The sequence below is a fragment of the Leptosomus discolor genome, chromosome 12 (assembly GCF_034619465.1).
Source record: "Leptosomus discolor isolate bLepDis1 chromosome 12, bLepDis1.hap2, whole genome shotgun sequence".
Classification (NCBI taxonomy): Eukaryota; Metazoa; Chordata; class Aves; order Leptosomiformes; family Leptosomidae; genus Leptosomus; species Leptosomus discolor.
Genome location: NC_141402.1, coordinates 20,915,564 through 20,931,761, shown reverse-complemented (window position 1 = coordinate 20,931,761; position 16,198 = coordinate 20,915,564). Strand labels below are relative to the sequence as shown.

The 16,198-nt window shown below is 37.4% G+C and overlaps 1 protein-coding gene across 2 annotated transcripts in view; it reads right to left on the bottom strand.

The window, feature by feature from the left end:
* LOC104354750 (synaptotagmin-9) overlaps window positions 1-16,198 on the bottom strand; it is a 64,700-nt gene that overhangs the window by 24,907 nt on the left and 23,595 nt on the right. For both annotated transcript variants that reach the window (XM_086472200.1, XM_086472199.1), the window contains exons 2-3: window positions 8,787-9,138; window positions 5,324-5,870 (exon numbers count right to left, since the gene is read on the bottom strand). In XM_086472200.1, the coding sequence (XP_086328326.1) occupies window positions 5,324-5,870; window positions 8,787-9,138 (899 nt within the window). The remainder of the gene's footprint in view (window positions 1-5,323; window positions 5,871-8,786; window positions 9,139-16,198) is intronic.

The window sequence follows — 16,198 nt, the reverse complement described above, 5'->3', positions numbered from 1 at the left end:
CTACGTAGAGTAGATTGAGGCTGGTGCCAGGAATCTGCAGATTCTGGACCAAGTCTCATTTCTACTATTAAGTAGTGTCATGTCTCGAGCAAGTCACATCCTTTTTGTCCAAGTTTGTTCCACTGTCCATGACTTAGGGACAGTATTTACCAACTCCTTTCAAGGAAGGAAGTTTATTTTCCTCAAGTTTTGAGGCTATAAGCCCTAAGGATTATGACCTGCACCTATGCATATGCATTTGGCTTACATTAAATTGCTCACAGCCTCTTAGCAGGAATGGTCCTGAGCAATTCAACCTTTGAGGAATTTTTTTTTCAGTTTGAAAACAGAATAGTTTTGAACTGCAAAAAATCTGGTAGGTTTAGTCAGGTTTCAAAATTTTAAGACTTTTATGATGCTTTCTGTAAACAACTGACTGAAATAATTTAGTCTTTTTTTGTCTCTCTTCCACACATACTGTGGTTGGCATTAACATCTCTGAAACAAGGAACTTCTTTCTGGTGATGTTATGATTCCAGTTGCATCTTACTTATACAACATAAATGCCTAAAAATACAAATTCTCAAATCTTTTTTTGGGCAAATTTGAGAACAACAGCAGTGAACAATTAGCATTTCTAGAATGCAGAATTTCAAATACTTATAACCATTCCACTTTTTAACTCCTCTTTGTCAAAACACTAGCATGTATTCCAACATACAACTTAAATTCTTTTTTTTACAACTTAAATTCTTTTTTTTTTTAATACAGTTTTGTTTACTGCCTCTGTGCAAAAGGAATTCAGCATTATCTGACACACTATTGTATTCCTGACCTCTACATAACCTAAAAGAGCTTGAAGATCCTTAAAAACAGATGCAACCAATTTCTTGGCTTTGCAACTTCTAGCATATGCTGGCTCTTTCTGGATGTCAAACAACTTGATATACAGGTTGTATTTCTTTATAGCTTTGAACTGTCCATAACTATCTTCTGGATTTTCAGCAAACTATACACATTCTCTAAAGTCTGTGACATGTTACTTCTCAAATTCTGTATCTGTTACCCAGGGCTTTCTTTCTGTAATCTCTTCTCTCTTTCTTTCAGAAATATTCTTCTACATTTTCACTCTCCTTTTGTACCCTGTTATATTGGTTTTCAACTTTAGGGGCTGGATGCTACACTCTTCAATGCTTTGATAGAAACAAAAGCAGAGGTAATTCAAAATAGCCATATGCAAAACAGAGTAACCTTGTGAATCCTTTCCAGTACTCTGATTGTTTGCAGATAAAGAATAAACCATGGTTTGAATCTGACCAACTGCTTTCACCTTTGTCAGAGTTTCAGTTTTTACTTCACACCTTTACAGGAGGTGGATACAGCAAAAAGCCTCAAAAGAACCACAAGATAAAGATAAATGGTAGCAGTCAATACGGTAGCTACAATTTATAGAATGTTAAGTGCATAATCACTGCAAATCTTCTTGTAAATATCATTTGAGAATAGAATGTTATAGAAAGATTCATGAAAACAGGTTCATCTGGTATGTTCAGCCTTGGGGTGAGATGAGAGAAAGGTGCCAATGGGATGTTATGATTAAGATTCTTTTTTTTTTAGTGTACAGATAAGCTTAGACATTCAGAAAAAGAACAGTTTTCATTGTACTACAAATTTGCCTCCTAAAATGAGTAGTCATTTTGGAAAATGCTGGCCCAGCTACGAATGGAAATTTACATTGTTTGTTCTTACTCCAATTATCTCCCTGCTCAAACTGAAGGCTATTTTTAAATACTCCTCTCCTGTAGAAAGATCACCCGCTCAGCAAGTGACAAAGGCCGAGAATTTTGAGAATCTGAACAGCCAGCATGAACCGCAGCTAGATTTCCAGTTCACAGAAATCCTTCTCTGTGCCCTATAGTTCCCTTGTGATGTTTAACAAGCAATTATTGAGACAAGATTTTCTCTTCTGGGTGCACAGCAAGTTATGCAAGTGGATACTTAGCATCTTCTGACAGAGAAGGTTCTCCTTTATCTGAAATGGACTATCTGAGAGCTTCATGTCCTTCATAATTGTTTATTTTATTTTGTGACAAAGGCATGCATTTTTGCCTGATCACATTTGAGTTTAAAGACAGCAACCAAGGGAATATTGGCAACTCTTTTCTCTTCAAAACATGCCATCAGTCTATGAACACTACAAAATCAAACAAAAAAACCCTGCCCCAAACCCTGAATATGTTTAAGAGGCTACTAAACAAAACATACCAACTACTGAAATCCAGCCTAAAAATAAAGAGAATCTTTTATTTTTCATGAGACAGAAACCAGTGTAATCTGTCTGGTAGATATACAAAAAGCTTATCTAGTTCATTTCATGTTCATCTAAAGTTGATCCACTTAATTATTTCTTCCATTAAACAGCCCACTGCTGCTTTTTTCTGGTTGGAGCAAGTATCAGTGTTACAGAAGAGAGATTTTATGCTCAGAGGACCTGGGATTAGAAGAACAATCATTTTTATATTGGAGATTTGTGTTTGGAGGCAGATTGCTTTTGTGTAGAAAATTTTTACGCTGACGCGCATCTGTGTTATAAAATAATTTCAAACTCTGAGATGGCAGCAGATGTTATAGTTGAAAGAATCAAAACTGTTGGTTTTCGATAAAAAAATCTTCCAGTGTTATTAGAAAACAGAAGGCGGCACATGGCATAATAGGTCAATTTAATGGCATTGTTTGCAGTAAAGCTGACATTTCAGGCGTGATCTGCAGTGTGCACTTGAAGCAGGCCATTTTGCTGGGCAGAGAAGGATTTGATGCATTCTTTTTATATTACTGTGTCAAATTGGATTAGAACATAGTAAAATGGAGAATGTAAAATAAAGGCCTTTGGGATCGCTGGTTATGCAGTATAATAAGATGCACAAGGAATTAAAATGAATGTACTCTTCAGAAGTATGACAAACTTGTCATATGCAGTTGTGTGGACCATCCCTTCTTCTAGTACGTTTCCTTGGTTTATCCCTCCTGTGCTGCGCTCTTTGTTGATCTACATGGAGTGAATTTCCTTCAGTAAGTCTGCCCAGAATTTGTTTGTTTTGTGATGATTATTATTTGAAACAACAGGACATTCAAAGATTAAATGACTGAAAACCTGCTACAGTTGATAGTTTCTGTTTACAACCATAAACTGCCCAACAGAGCTCAAAATCTTACTAGAATTTATTTCAGAGATTCACTAATACTGCCTGCTGGCCTGGTTTGGAGTGCCGCCACAGGAATATTCACTTCAGCAGCTTCACTGAGTAGCCTGTAGGGATCAGCTTCTGCTGTCAGTCTGCGAGATATCTAAGCTACACAGGCAAGAAAATGTGCTAAAACTTGCTTTCTTAAATGATGCTTGGAGGGTTTCTCATAACTTCATGGAGTAAGTTCTAACCTTTGAAATTCTGGAAATGTTAATTAGTAAGCTGAGTACTCCACACTTTCCTTTATCTGATATGCTTATCTCAGAACTCACATTAGCCAAAATTGGATTGTGTCTCCTATGTACTATGAGTCATTTGCTTTGAAAAGGTCTCTGTTAACTGAAAACCCAGTGACAAGTCTAGATGGTAGGTCATGTGTTCTGTTTGGATAAACAGGGTTACACTTCACACAGGAATTAATATTAGTAGGAATTAATAAGTGACTCATCTTTTAGTCCTGAATTTAATTTCAGAGATTACAGAAAATCTGAATAAAAACTATATGCTGCATCGCTTTTGAAATTTGGAAGGGCAATGATTAAAAAAAAACAAACCACAGAGCCAATCTTTTGCCTAAGTTAAAGCGTGGAAAAAGGACTAGCATGTATCAAAGTAACTCCAGCATGCATGTGCATTCAACTTTCAGTTGACTGTAAAACTGAAAAGTTGAGCTTGGGACACAATGCTGTGCGAAGGCAGGCTTTCACTTGGAATGACTGTCATCTGCTCTGTCAGATTCTTACTTTTCCCTTGCGGTTGAAGAGCAGTAACTTTTCATAGAAAAGCCAGGTTCATCCTTCTCCGACACTGAGTGTCCATGTCCCTGCCTGTACCTCGAGTGGGGGAACTGCTAGTGCTGCTGCTGCAGTTCCATCCCCGCGTGGAAGAGGACTGTGCAGTGGGCGCACAGCACCCTCCACACACGAGTATGTAACACTGACTAAGAACACTGAGAAATCACCTTAAAACAAGGACAGTATCAATTTTCAAAAAGAAACTCCAAACAAAAAAATGGATTTAATCAATTTCGTCTGTAATGCGGGCACAGAGGTATAAGCTGGGGGTCTGAATTCAGGACAGTATTTGTCTCAGAACATCCTTTACTTTTCAATTGCTTCTTACACTCAGCTAAGCATATGCTTAAATGCTTTCCTGAACCGAGGTCTAACAAACTTATGTTTTGATCTTACTGTTAATGATGTTTTGTTTGTTTGACCCTAAAATGCGCACTCCATTTGAGTATGGTTTGACATAGCCATTGCCAACTCTTGGCACTAGTACTCTCAGCTTTGTGGATTTCTGTAATGTTCATTCTCACTGAAGGTCTGTTTTCCATAGCATGCGCGTGACTAATTTCTAATAGCATTACAAGGTGGTTGGCTTATGATTTGAGAAGAGAGCTCTTTCTTTTCCAAAAGTAATTTTTATGGTTTTATACCTAATCACTAACTGGATTCCTGCACAGAATTTGATACCAGAGTCTTTGGGAAAACAGTAATATAGACTTACTTTATAAGTTTTCCATTTCCCTATGGAACAAAGTGATGCCAAACAAAGAGTTAAACCAATTCAGTGTGTTTCATTGCTTTTATGGAATAGTATTGTCTGAACTCTGTTTGCCTGGATTATGGATGTGGTGTTATCTCACTTTATGAGAATACAGTCTTTTGAAGTACTGAAGATCACTACATAAGAAATCTTGAATCTGCAGTCCTGGCTGATAAGTATGCTGTAATTTTTTTGTGGCAAATCATGCAAAACACAGAAAGACAGGCAAAATAAGAAAAGTAGTATTTCCTTAAGTAACTTTTAGATTAAGTAAGATTAAGAGAAAAACATTGTCCAGCTTTTCTACCCTATGAGCGGGGCAATGACTAAACCCACTATCTCTGACATAAGACGCTCTTTAATATATCCAAAGAATGAGAATAGAGGACTGAAAATGTACTCCAAATTTCCTTGGTTTAAGGTCAACCTTGAGAAAGAGAGAGAATTGAGTATTTTCCTTCATAAATTTATCCGACAATTTCAGTTGTAATCAAATTAAGGAAATAAAATCAGAAAAAAATAATTTCAAAAAGAAAAATTATAATACTTACATTGGTGACATATTCAATATCCTTCCAAATATTACATTCCCTGGGAAAATCTGCTAAATCTAAAAAATTATCCACTATCACTTGGCCAATCAAGTCATGCCTGGAGAATCTGTCAAAGTCATACACAGAGAAATGGAGTTTCCTTGCGTTCAGATCATTGTATGGGACAGTAAATAAAAAAACTTCATCAAATACTGGATTTAGGGTCTTTCTGTGCACTTTAGTCTGATGTTTTGTTTTCCTGTCAGGAAGTAGATATATCTTCACGTATGGATCTGAAGTTCCAGAGAAGTCCTTTGCTGGCAGGTTGATGGCCTTGTGTATCTTCACTATCAGCTGCTCTAAATCACAATCGTATTTCAGAATGAAGTTCAGTTTTCCACATGCCTTGCTATTACTCCTCCGGCCATCGTCTGTGTCCACTGATCTTTGTTTATACAGCTCTGGCTTAATGCGGCCAATCCCCGTCAGTTGCTCCTGTTTCTGAACCTGCTGGATGTTGAAGTCGGGGTTGGAGAGGTTGAGCTGTCTTCGGATTGAATTATGCCTTAAGTGAAAAGGAAAGAATTGAAACAGATGATAAGATCTGTCTGTGCTCACACACTAGAGATCCTGTTCTCATTTGACATATTTTTGTAATGTACGATGGGGTCAGATTTTTACTCGCATAAAGTGATAAAGCATGATATCTGACAGTTGTGAGAGCTCACCTTCAGCATGAGACTGCTCGTATCACATAACTTTCCTATGCCTCAAGCCAGTGGTATGCACGCTCCAAACCTGGCTGAAGAAAGTGACAAATGCAAATTCATGGCCAATGCAAATCCAAAGGATCTGCCTTATTGGCAAGTATAATGAGGTATGATAAGAACTGTAGCTGTTCTTATCAGTTACCATTTTCAACTGAATCCTTTATTGATGCCTATGAAATGAGTTACATTATGTAAATGGCAGCAGGATCTGGCCTATTATGCCATCTGAGCTTGCTGATTTCTGGTTCTAAGGTAAAGCTGAAGAAAGGAAGACACTTCCTGACATCTCTGCACCTTAATGACTTGTTATCTCTATGACTACTTCATTTACAAGTGGTCTATTCTGGTCTGAAATGGTTTGTCGACCACCCCAACAGTTGTTTTTTCTCTCATACCTGATGAAATAAGCTCTGAGGTACTTTGGCTGAAAAGCTCCTTTAGTTTCATTATTCTAAGGACAGAAAGTTGCTTTTAGCTGTGGTCCAGTGAAATTTATTACCTGGAGTCACTCAGTTATTGTGATTGAAATTTCCACTTCAAGAGATGGTAACAGAAATCAAATTTGCAAACCCTGTCGGGGTAGTGGGATGTGAAAGTTAGATTAGGTAAAACCCTAATCTTATGAGTTGGATTCCACTTTTTTGTCCTATTCACGTGCAGCAACCATTCAGTGTATTGGAGTACCATGAGCTGTGGTTGAACACATAAAGAGCACGTGGAAAATGCTAGCACCGGGTTATTCCAAAGCTATTTATGCTGAATGTAATCAGCAATAGTTCCTCTGCTATCATTGTTTATTCATTCATTGTAAATATGTGTTTATGCATGCTTAAAACAGGAACAGCCTCTTATATACTATCCTATTTTTTCTCCTGTTGCATAATAAATACATAATTTTATAGCTATATATTAGTAATTTCTATTATAAATTATTATCACGTCACAAAAAAAAGACACTTATTGTTCAACTCTTAAGTTCCTCATCACATGGGAAGTGCACAGTATCCTGGGGAGGAATAAAAAGGAGGGCACTGAAGAGACAGCGTAGCAAGGATTGTAGGAGGGGCAGGTGCCTGGTTTCTGTGGCCACCCAGAAACCACCCAGTTATGCCAGAAAGCAGCAGATACAAAGGTGAACAAATGAAGGATGCAGTAGAAGGAAGATGGGCCCCTCCTGCTCAGTGAAAGAGTCTTCTGGAGAAGACCTGGGCAAAAGTAAGGAGCAATGAAAGAGGAGTAAAGAGCAAAGCCTGCATCAGCAAATGGTATAGGGTAGGGGTGGGACCTGGACAAACCATACCCTGGTGGATAGAGAGCCACTGTAACACCCGCTGGAGAGAGACAGACTAGGAACAGCTGCCAGAAGAAAGATCAGCAGAGATTCCAGGAGTGAAAACATTGTGCATGCACTCAGGATACTGGGATGGCTGCTGCTTCTTGTGAGATGACTATGCTGTGGTGATACTACGCACTTGTCTGATTAAGTATCAGAACTGCTGCCCTGTTGTAGCAGAGAAAGCCTGTACCTGACTCATTACTTTCACAATATCAAAGACAAGAAAGAGCTCTTGGTGTTAGATGTCAGATACAAATCTTCTGTAGTTAATGAATCTCATGACATGCTTATTTCCCAGCAGTTTGAAAACACAGCAGCACGAGCTCTGTACTGTACCTCTGGGCTCTTAGCTCTCAACTGGAATTCAACCTTGTGTGTGGTAGGGTGCAAGCTTTGGTATCCATAATTATGGTTTTGACCTCCTCATAGATTCCTACAATATAAGCCCAAGCCATTCTTATGCTAATCTAAGAGGAAGGGCACCTGGAGCTTTTGCTGCATAGCATTAATAATGTTCTGCAGACTTCTCATATTCTTTCTGAGACATGTTTTGGACAACTGGCAATTACTGAACTGGCTGCTAGCTGCTGTCATCTTACCCATGTTCAGGTGTGCCTGCAGGCAAGAGTCTTGGCTAAACTTGCTCTCCCAGATGTCCAGAAAGGAGGCTAGCAAAGAGCAACTGGGCTAGTGCTGTACCTTCTCCAGCTGAAGTGCATATGCTTTACTCAGAAATTTACTGGTTCTTCATGTGCTGATCCTTTTTCTTACTGTGTGAAATATAATCCTTTTATCAGCTGCCCCTGCACACACTCTCACCCTCCCTCTTTCCCCTTCTCTCCTGTATTGGTTCTCCAGTTCCCCTGGAGACCTGCCTGTCTCTTGTTCAGTCACTTCCCCCCCCCGCCAGTCATGACTGTGGCTGAAGTCTATGATTTTTAATCCTATTTCTAACTCTTGCAAGTGTTTCATTAGTTTGCCCTACTTTTCTTCTTTGACTGTTTTAAAAATCTTTGAGGAGATATTATGGAGTGTTCAGCATCAGGGCTAAGTGCAAATGAATATGCTTTACAAGCTAAATCTAGGCTGTTCTGGTGCTTTATGGGTCACAGTACTCTGTCTTGTCCAGCTTCTGAGGGAGAGACAAAATGAGACGGTAGTTGATAGAAGAGTGGAATAGCATTGTGATCCTGTCCTTTTAACCTAAGAGGTTTGTGCACCTCAAAGAATAACTTTTGTGTATTTTTTTAAAAAAAGAATGTGGCAAGTAAATAATGCATCTTTTAACAGATCAGGTTTTTACTAAATAATCAAGCTGTGCTCTTTTGACTGTATCTGTATTCATTAATATCAGAGAGGAACTGAAGTTACTGACCGAGCAGAAGAGGTTGGTTCAGTGATCTGACGATGCATTCGCACATTGTGCAGGCAGTTCTCCTTCGTTCCTGCCTGAGCATCTAACGGAATATCAGGGGAGGTGTGGCTGATCTTCATGGAGGACTCTGGATAGGCTGTAGGCTGACCCAGATAATCCTCACTGTAGTCATGGTCATTGGTCTCTGTATCTGTGTAGTTCAGTGATTCTTGTTTGTTGTCTTTGTTCACAAATGGCAGACCACGCTCTCGCCAAGGGATCCAACAAAGCTTCCAGGATACAAACAGAGAGACACCAAACAGAGCAAGACCACAGGCTGTGACAACTAAGGAGAGCAAGCTTATTGAGATATCTGCAAACAAGAAAAACACATGCATGTCACATCTTTGTGCTCTTTGGAGCTCTGCATCTCCAAGGCATACAATATTGATTGCAGATCTACAAAAATTAAATTCTGGTCCTTGCAAAAGTTATCATAGACACATATTAAATGTTCTACTCTTCCCCCTGCCCCCCAAGAAAAAAAATTAACCTTGTTTGGAATTCAGTATAAGGCTTATCTTGATAGAACTTAGTTTACATTTTCCCTCCAAAAGCTGGGTGGAAGGAAGGGTCATTCTAAATATGAAAAGGGCTGTTCACTTGTTCACTCAACTTTCTACTGACAAAAGAGCCGTGCCTGCAGTGCATTTTGTCTTTTCGTTATTTTCCTTTTATATAGTGCAGTTTCCTCCACCTCCTTTACCACATCTTACTATTTTCTCTTCCAGAGATTTTATTATACTTAAACACCATGAAAATATGCATACATGCACATACATGACATGAATTTTTTTTTAGGTATCCAACTGAAGTATCTTGTTTCATTATTTTAATTCCCTTCCTTTCCAATCTTAGACTCATTCTTATCTTTGCAAATTATTTTGGACTACCAATACATGGCTTGCTTTTCATAATTTAGTGTAGGTACCAGTATACCTTTGAAACTGAGATTTTCCTGGATTTTAACTCCAAAGACTCTTTTTTCTGTAATTCCAAACTTCTGGTATAAAAAGGAATGCGGAGATGAGTTTTCTGTTGTTTTTCCTCACATTCCTAGCATTATCCTACTCCATAATCATATCAACGCAAATAAGTTACAACTGGGAGTGGCTTTCTCTCTGTTTTGCTTTAAGTTGCACATTGGGAAACCGACTCAGTGGAACGGCTGTTTTTATGGTTATACTGTTTTTGAAATGAGTTTCTCTGTGGATTACACAATACATCATGCCTTAAACACAATTAGTAAGAATTCTATTTTACTGCCTCAAATTATAAACACAACCTGATCAAAGCAATTTTTCACACTGCATGTAGGTTCAGAATGTCAGGCTGCATCTCTCTAGCTAACAGCTAGCCTCAATTTTCAAAGGACGGCACGAGGTTGAAATACACTGCTCCTACTAGGACAATTATTTAAGAATGACAATTCAGACGAAACAGCCTCAGTCAATTTGAAAAAAAAGAGAAGAAGAATATTTTTCCCCAAAAATGGAAAAGTCAATACCTTCTGCCCCTGCTGTGAGTCTCATTCTCACTAGCCAGACAGATTAAATTTCTGCAGAGGGGGGAGTGACACTACAATCAGTTTCACGCAGGAGCTGTCCAGTTTATTTTGCATCCTGCAAACCAGTCTGAAACAATCTTAGCCAGTATGACCCTTTCTGTCCTTCTCCCAGTCATATGAAGACAAAGCTCATTAACAGCAGGGACAGCACAGCGGCTGTTTGGAATTACAGCAAAGAGTTTCAGAGCTGAAATTAATTACAGAAATTCCTCCTGTGCATAAAAGACAATTTGGGAGAAAGTAGAATAGTGGTTCTTGATATCTTTGGAATATTTACTGGTAAACAAGTCTGGCAGTGGAGACGCAGCACAACCTCTCCATTTGATTAAAAAGCAGAGGAACTGGGATGCAGTAGTGAAAGAAGACCTTCAGAATAAAGCAATTTGTCTTGCATTCCCTGGAGGAGAAGGAAGAAATACATCGGAGGTCTGCAAAAAGGTCACTTTTTCAAAGAACTGATTCAAATAAATGATCCAGCATTGAAAGACATGAGAAATTGGGAGTTGTCAGAACCAGCCAGAAGATTACAAGGTGAGGACTGGAGACTGCCCAACGCCAAGGATGTGTGAAGGTGACGAACAATTTGAAAGGTAGACCAACAGTCCCCTACCTTGAGGATGACTTTAGTGGAGGACACGGTCATCTAGAGAACTGATATAATGAGAAAAAATACATAAGAGCAACACGAAGTACTTTTCATTTGGAGAGTTTGAAGGGCTTTAATAATATACCTCTGCGTGTAATAACATAACACTGAGAACCCTTATCTCACAGCTTACTTTCAGAGAAGCTGGGTAATATACAGTTCAGGTAACTTGCCAAGTTGCAGAATAAGAAGGGATTATTTTTCATCACCTTGGTTTTACTTCTTTCTGACTCCTTAGGAACAATTTTTGCACGAAATTTTTGTTTCTGCGGGTGGAAAAGGGTCAATCACGTATCTATGAAAGACACTGGGGCTAAAGGGCAGTGCTCCAAACTATTACCCTTCATTGGACAGTAATTTTCATATACTAGACATCTGGCTGCCAGGTTTCAGCAACTGGGCAGATCCAGTGTGAGTAGCTGGGGTGAGTGCAGTCCCAAGTGAAGAGATTTTTGGCTGCATCCTGAAGCTGCTTTTACATTAGCCATTTGTACTGTTACATACCGTATTGTCTGTATAATTTTTACTCCAGCTTTCCAGGTGTCTCAGTTTATCTAAACCTGTTTATCTGTATTCCCATGTGTAGCAGTACCCATCCGATGCCAGTGATTTCCTCTGCTTTCATTGTTAGAGGACGTGAAGACACTGCCGTTATTTCCATGCAGCTGTAACAACTCAGGTACTCAGCTGTGGTTTGCAGTAAGGCCATGGACATAGGCTCTCTGCATGTCTTGCTCATGGTATGTCTTACAGATATTCTGATGTACTAATCAATTTTTGACCAGGTTTTCATGTTTAAATCCTTTTTAGTCTACTGAATTTCAATTTCTTATTAATCTCCTATGCTTATCAGCATAATTAGTGCATTTTTTCATTTTTTGGAAGAAATCACAAGGTTAAAAGCAATGCAGAAATAGCACATGAAATAGATTTTTCTACCTATGGATCACATTAGGGTTACTATCACAGACTGGAGAGATGAGCATGGCCTTTCTCTCTGTGACAGATTTTATTACAATCAGTTCAGTGACAGCTTTATCAAAAAGACTCAGTTTGGTTATGGAGTCGTTGCTGGATCATTTTTAGATTTTTTTTAACTTACATTGTAATGTAGATCTGCTTTACAAAAAGAAAAATCCCACTCTTTATGTCAAGAGAATGTATGATAGGAATATAAATTCTCTTGTCTTCAGATTACCCTTTTAAACAGAATCACAGAATTGTTGGGGAAGGGACCACCCAGATCATCTAGTTCTGTTCTGTAAAAACAATGGAAACATCAGTGCCTATTGCTTAAATCCTAGCTCTGCTTTTGAAAATTTAAATTGTCTTTCTTTCATGCAAATACATCTATGCAGGGTTAGCCATGATTCAGCTCAGTAATTGTACTGTAAGAGCAACTTTTTTATACCTAGAAGTCTAAGACCTTAACTTTTCCAGAAGAGAAGTGTTAGGATGAAGTATCTGAAGTACTTACTGAAGCAGCTTTAACCTAATATTGCAGTGTAGTTTCATCTGTGATTCGCAAGACTTTCTTAATTAACATAGCTGGCACTTGTTCAAGATGAAAGGTGTCTCTGCAAAGACACCTGAGACAAAGGAATAATTCTCAGCTAATGTATTCTTCTCTGAAATATTCCTGAACACAGTTAATTATCCTTAATACTGTGTTTAGAAACTATCTGGGAAATTCTTTAAAATAAGGCAGCTGAAAACCAAGGGAGTGAATCTCTGATTGTATTTTATTACATACATACTCCAACTCTTACCTCTCTGACCCTGAAATTTATGACTGTGGACCAACAAAACAGGCCTAAGTGAGATCAGTATCAGAATTTCATATCATAATAACATTTTCCATAATCTAAACATGTATTTGTAACTGGGCATTACCGATATTTGAGGGTGTTATTAGCTTTTAGTGACTTTTTTTTTTTTCAAGTTACGCCTTCTACATTTCATAGGTAGGCCTTAGGGTATGTAAAGCTCTTGTATTGGTTAAGACACTGCTCTAATCCTCTGAGTGACTTGCATATATTTTTATTCCTAAATAGTGTTACAAATTCCAGTTTATCAGTGATTGCTTTTTCTTCATCTGCTTTGCTTTGGTTACAAGTTTGTGTAAATTAACTAAGTTTCATAAATGAACTACACCAATGAAATATAATCCTAGGACTTCACCGAGTAATTATCAATTAGTTTAAATGTACATAAATTCCATTGTACAATTTACAGTATGAAATCAGAATTACTAAATGGCCATATGAAATACAACAAAAGTGCAAGTTAGACTTGTTCTAAGAAGAATTTATTCTTGTTTGCACATCTATTTCCTCTTAATATATTTAGTCTGCATTCATGCACATTTCCTTCAAAACTTAGCTGACATGTAATATTCTGCTAGGGTTTGTAAGTGACAAAAAATGTCTTTACTAATCAGACAGCTGGCTGAAGGAGCAGGGATTCTTAAAGACACAGTTGAGAGGAGTCATATGTTCAAGGGTTTCCATTTTTCTTCCTGACATCTTGCAGTAGTATCTACCGACAAAGAATGATGTTCCTCTTGTGAAAACTAAAACTTCTGTTTCACAAGCAACATGGATGCAAACACAGCATAGTAGAAACTAAAATTTGTCATGGCTGCGTTTACACAACTGTAATAAGATTTATCAAGGATTCCATGCCTCAGACTTTGTTCTTTTTGGTTATTTCCATATTCTCTTTGAATACATACTTTGCACAACTGATAAAATATCCAAAATTACTGTATACATTTGGTCTTTTAATATTCAGTGAAAAATATGACATAGTGTAATCTGGAAAAAAAAGCATAAATAATAATATAACAGAAGAGAGAACACCAGTTTTAAAGATACCAGGCCAGACTGTCAAGTACTCTGTTTGTAACATGACATGGAGATGGCTTAAACAGCTCTATTTCACCCCATTAGGCAGAATCAGTTAGGGTGCTCCATTTGCAGAACAGGAAATTTAGCTGGAGCAAATGAATATGAAATCTTTTAAAAGCCATTTGACAGTTGAGACTTGAGGCTTGTTTCTTGCTATCTAAAAGGGGAAGCTGTGTGGGAACAAAATTTTTGGGGTATACATTTATACTGCAAATTCATACAAACATCAGGCCTGTTAGGTCTTTCATAGTGCAAAAACTGAGTAGCTGTGCTCTGTAAGAATTACAGTTCCCATGACTATACTCCAAAGCTGTAATGCATACGTCCACCCACCCACTTTCTCTGCTACTTCTTGGGATATGTTAAATAGAATCAGATTAATTATTTGCTTGGAATAAATAACACAATACACTTAGAATTTCCCTTTTCTTGTAGGATCATTCACAAAGAGAACTGAGTTGCTAATTAATAATTTGCAAGTGCTTATCCTGGGTTTTTTTTTGGGATAGAAAATAGTAGTTGATAGGGTTATTGAAGAATTTAACTTCTCATCTTGTCACTTTTGGCAAATACTGTATATGTTCCCTCACCAGCAGGATGCAACAGAGAAATGGATGATGAAGAATGAATAAAGAACAACCATGCTTTCTAGTAGAAATTTTTGAACAAATTGTGTGTGCTAAAAAGCATGCAGCTTCCAAGATTTGTGAACATTTTCGTGAATAAGACATCAGAGCACATATTAATCTTGAACACTATGACCCTATGAATAATGATGAAGAGGAATTGCCATTTATTTCTACAATATATAGCCAGTAGCAGGAAGTCCCCAGGTTATGGAAGAAGAGCAAACAGCTTATTAGAACCATGCCAATAAGCTTTAAATTCCATTATAGTTCTTGAAAGCCCAGTAAGTTGTAATAAATAGTAAAAAAGCATTTGAGAGCACTAAAAGAAAGGACAGAGAAGCATTTCATTTCCCACTTGTATAAATTGTACAGTAATATTGTACCAAGCTGATCAAAACAATAGTTACAGAGATATGTTATAAAAAATAATAATGAAGTAGCAACATTTTCTGCAAATTTTTAACAAATTCCTTTTAATTTTGATCCCTTTCAGGGCACAATCTTTCCGGAGCAGGCAGGAAGGGGGTGCAAAGTACCTACCCAAATCTTTCATTGGCTTTCTTTGACTTTCATTTGGTGGGAAAATTTGTGGAATTAAATGACTTTAAAGGCACATAGGAAATGTGGACAGACCACTGAAGTGCTTAAACGGCTGTTTGAGCTTTTGCAAAATTTAAGTTTCACATTCATATCTAAAGACACCTATATGTAAATATATATATATGTAAATATATATACATACACACCTATAATGTGATGAATATGATGTAATGTGATGAAAAAATATTTTCACAGAATTAGCCATAATGTTTAATAGGAGTTGCATCCTTTATATAGTTCTAGAGCAAATCTTTATGACATATTTTTTTTTCAAATTTCCATTTTCCTTTCTATTGGAAGCATCGAATTTCATCTATCAGTTGGCTACTTGTCCCTTTAATTTTCTTAAGCCCATTGGAAACCATTAGCCTTCTAATTTTGAACAACCTAAAAAAAATTATCTGTCTATTTTTGAACCTTATTTTCTTAATTTTGTATTCTTAGGAAAAAAATATGTAAGAAATAAGAAGACAGTATTACTCTTCTGGACAATTTATGCAGAACAAAAGTGCAAGCTTCTCTTTAAAGTCACATTGCTTGGAATGAAAATGAGGTCAATTATTTCATTAGCTTCCTTTTCAGAATCAACTACCCTAAGCCTATATTATGGGAGTTTGGCACATCACAGTGGTTCAATATTTACAATCCTTGCTTTGCATTTAAGGAAGAGACAAAATTCATTTGATTTCTGCATACTGACAGCTCATAAAAACGTTGCCATGAGTGTTGAAACCTCACAAGAGACTTCAGGAAAGTTGCCCATATAGACTGATAGGGATACCGAGGAAATTTATTACTTATCTTGACCTTCATGAACCTAATGAGTTTGTCTAGTCCTTTTTTTTTTTTTTTTTTTTTTTTTTTCCCCTGAGTGACTGCATTCTCATCCCAATACAGTATCTAAGCTATACAATATTCTCAGACTGCTCTGGTTAGGACTTCTTCATATTAAGTGATTGCCCTGGACTTGTTACATATTATTCTTCCTGAAAAGTAAACTATCACAAACCACTAGCATCTTC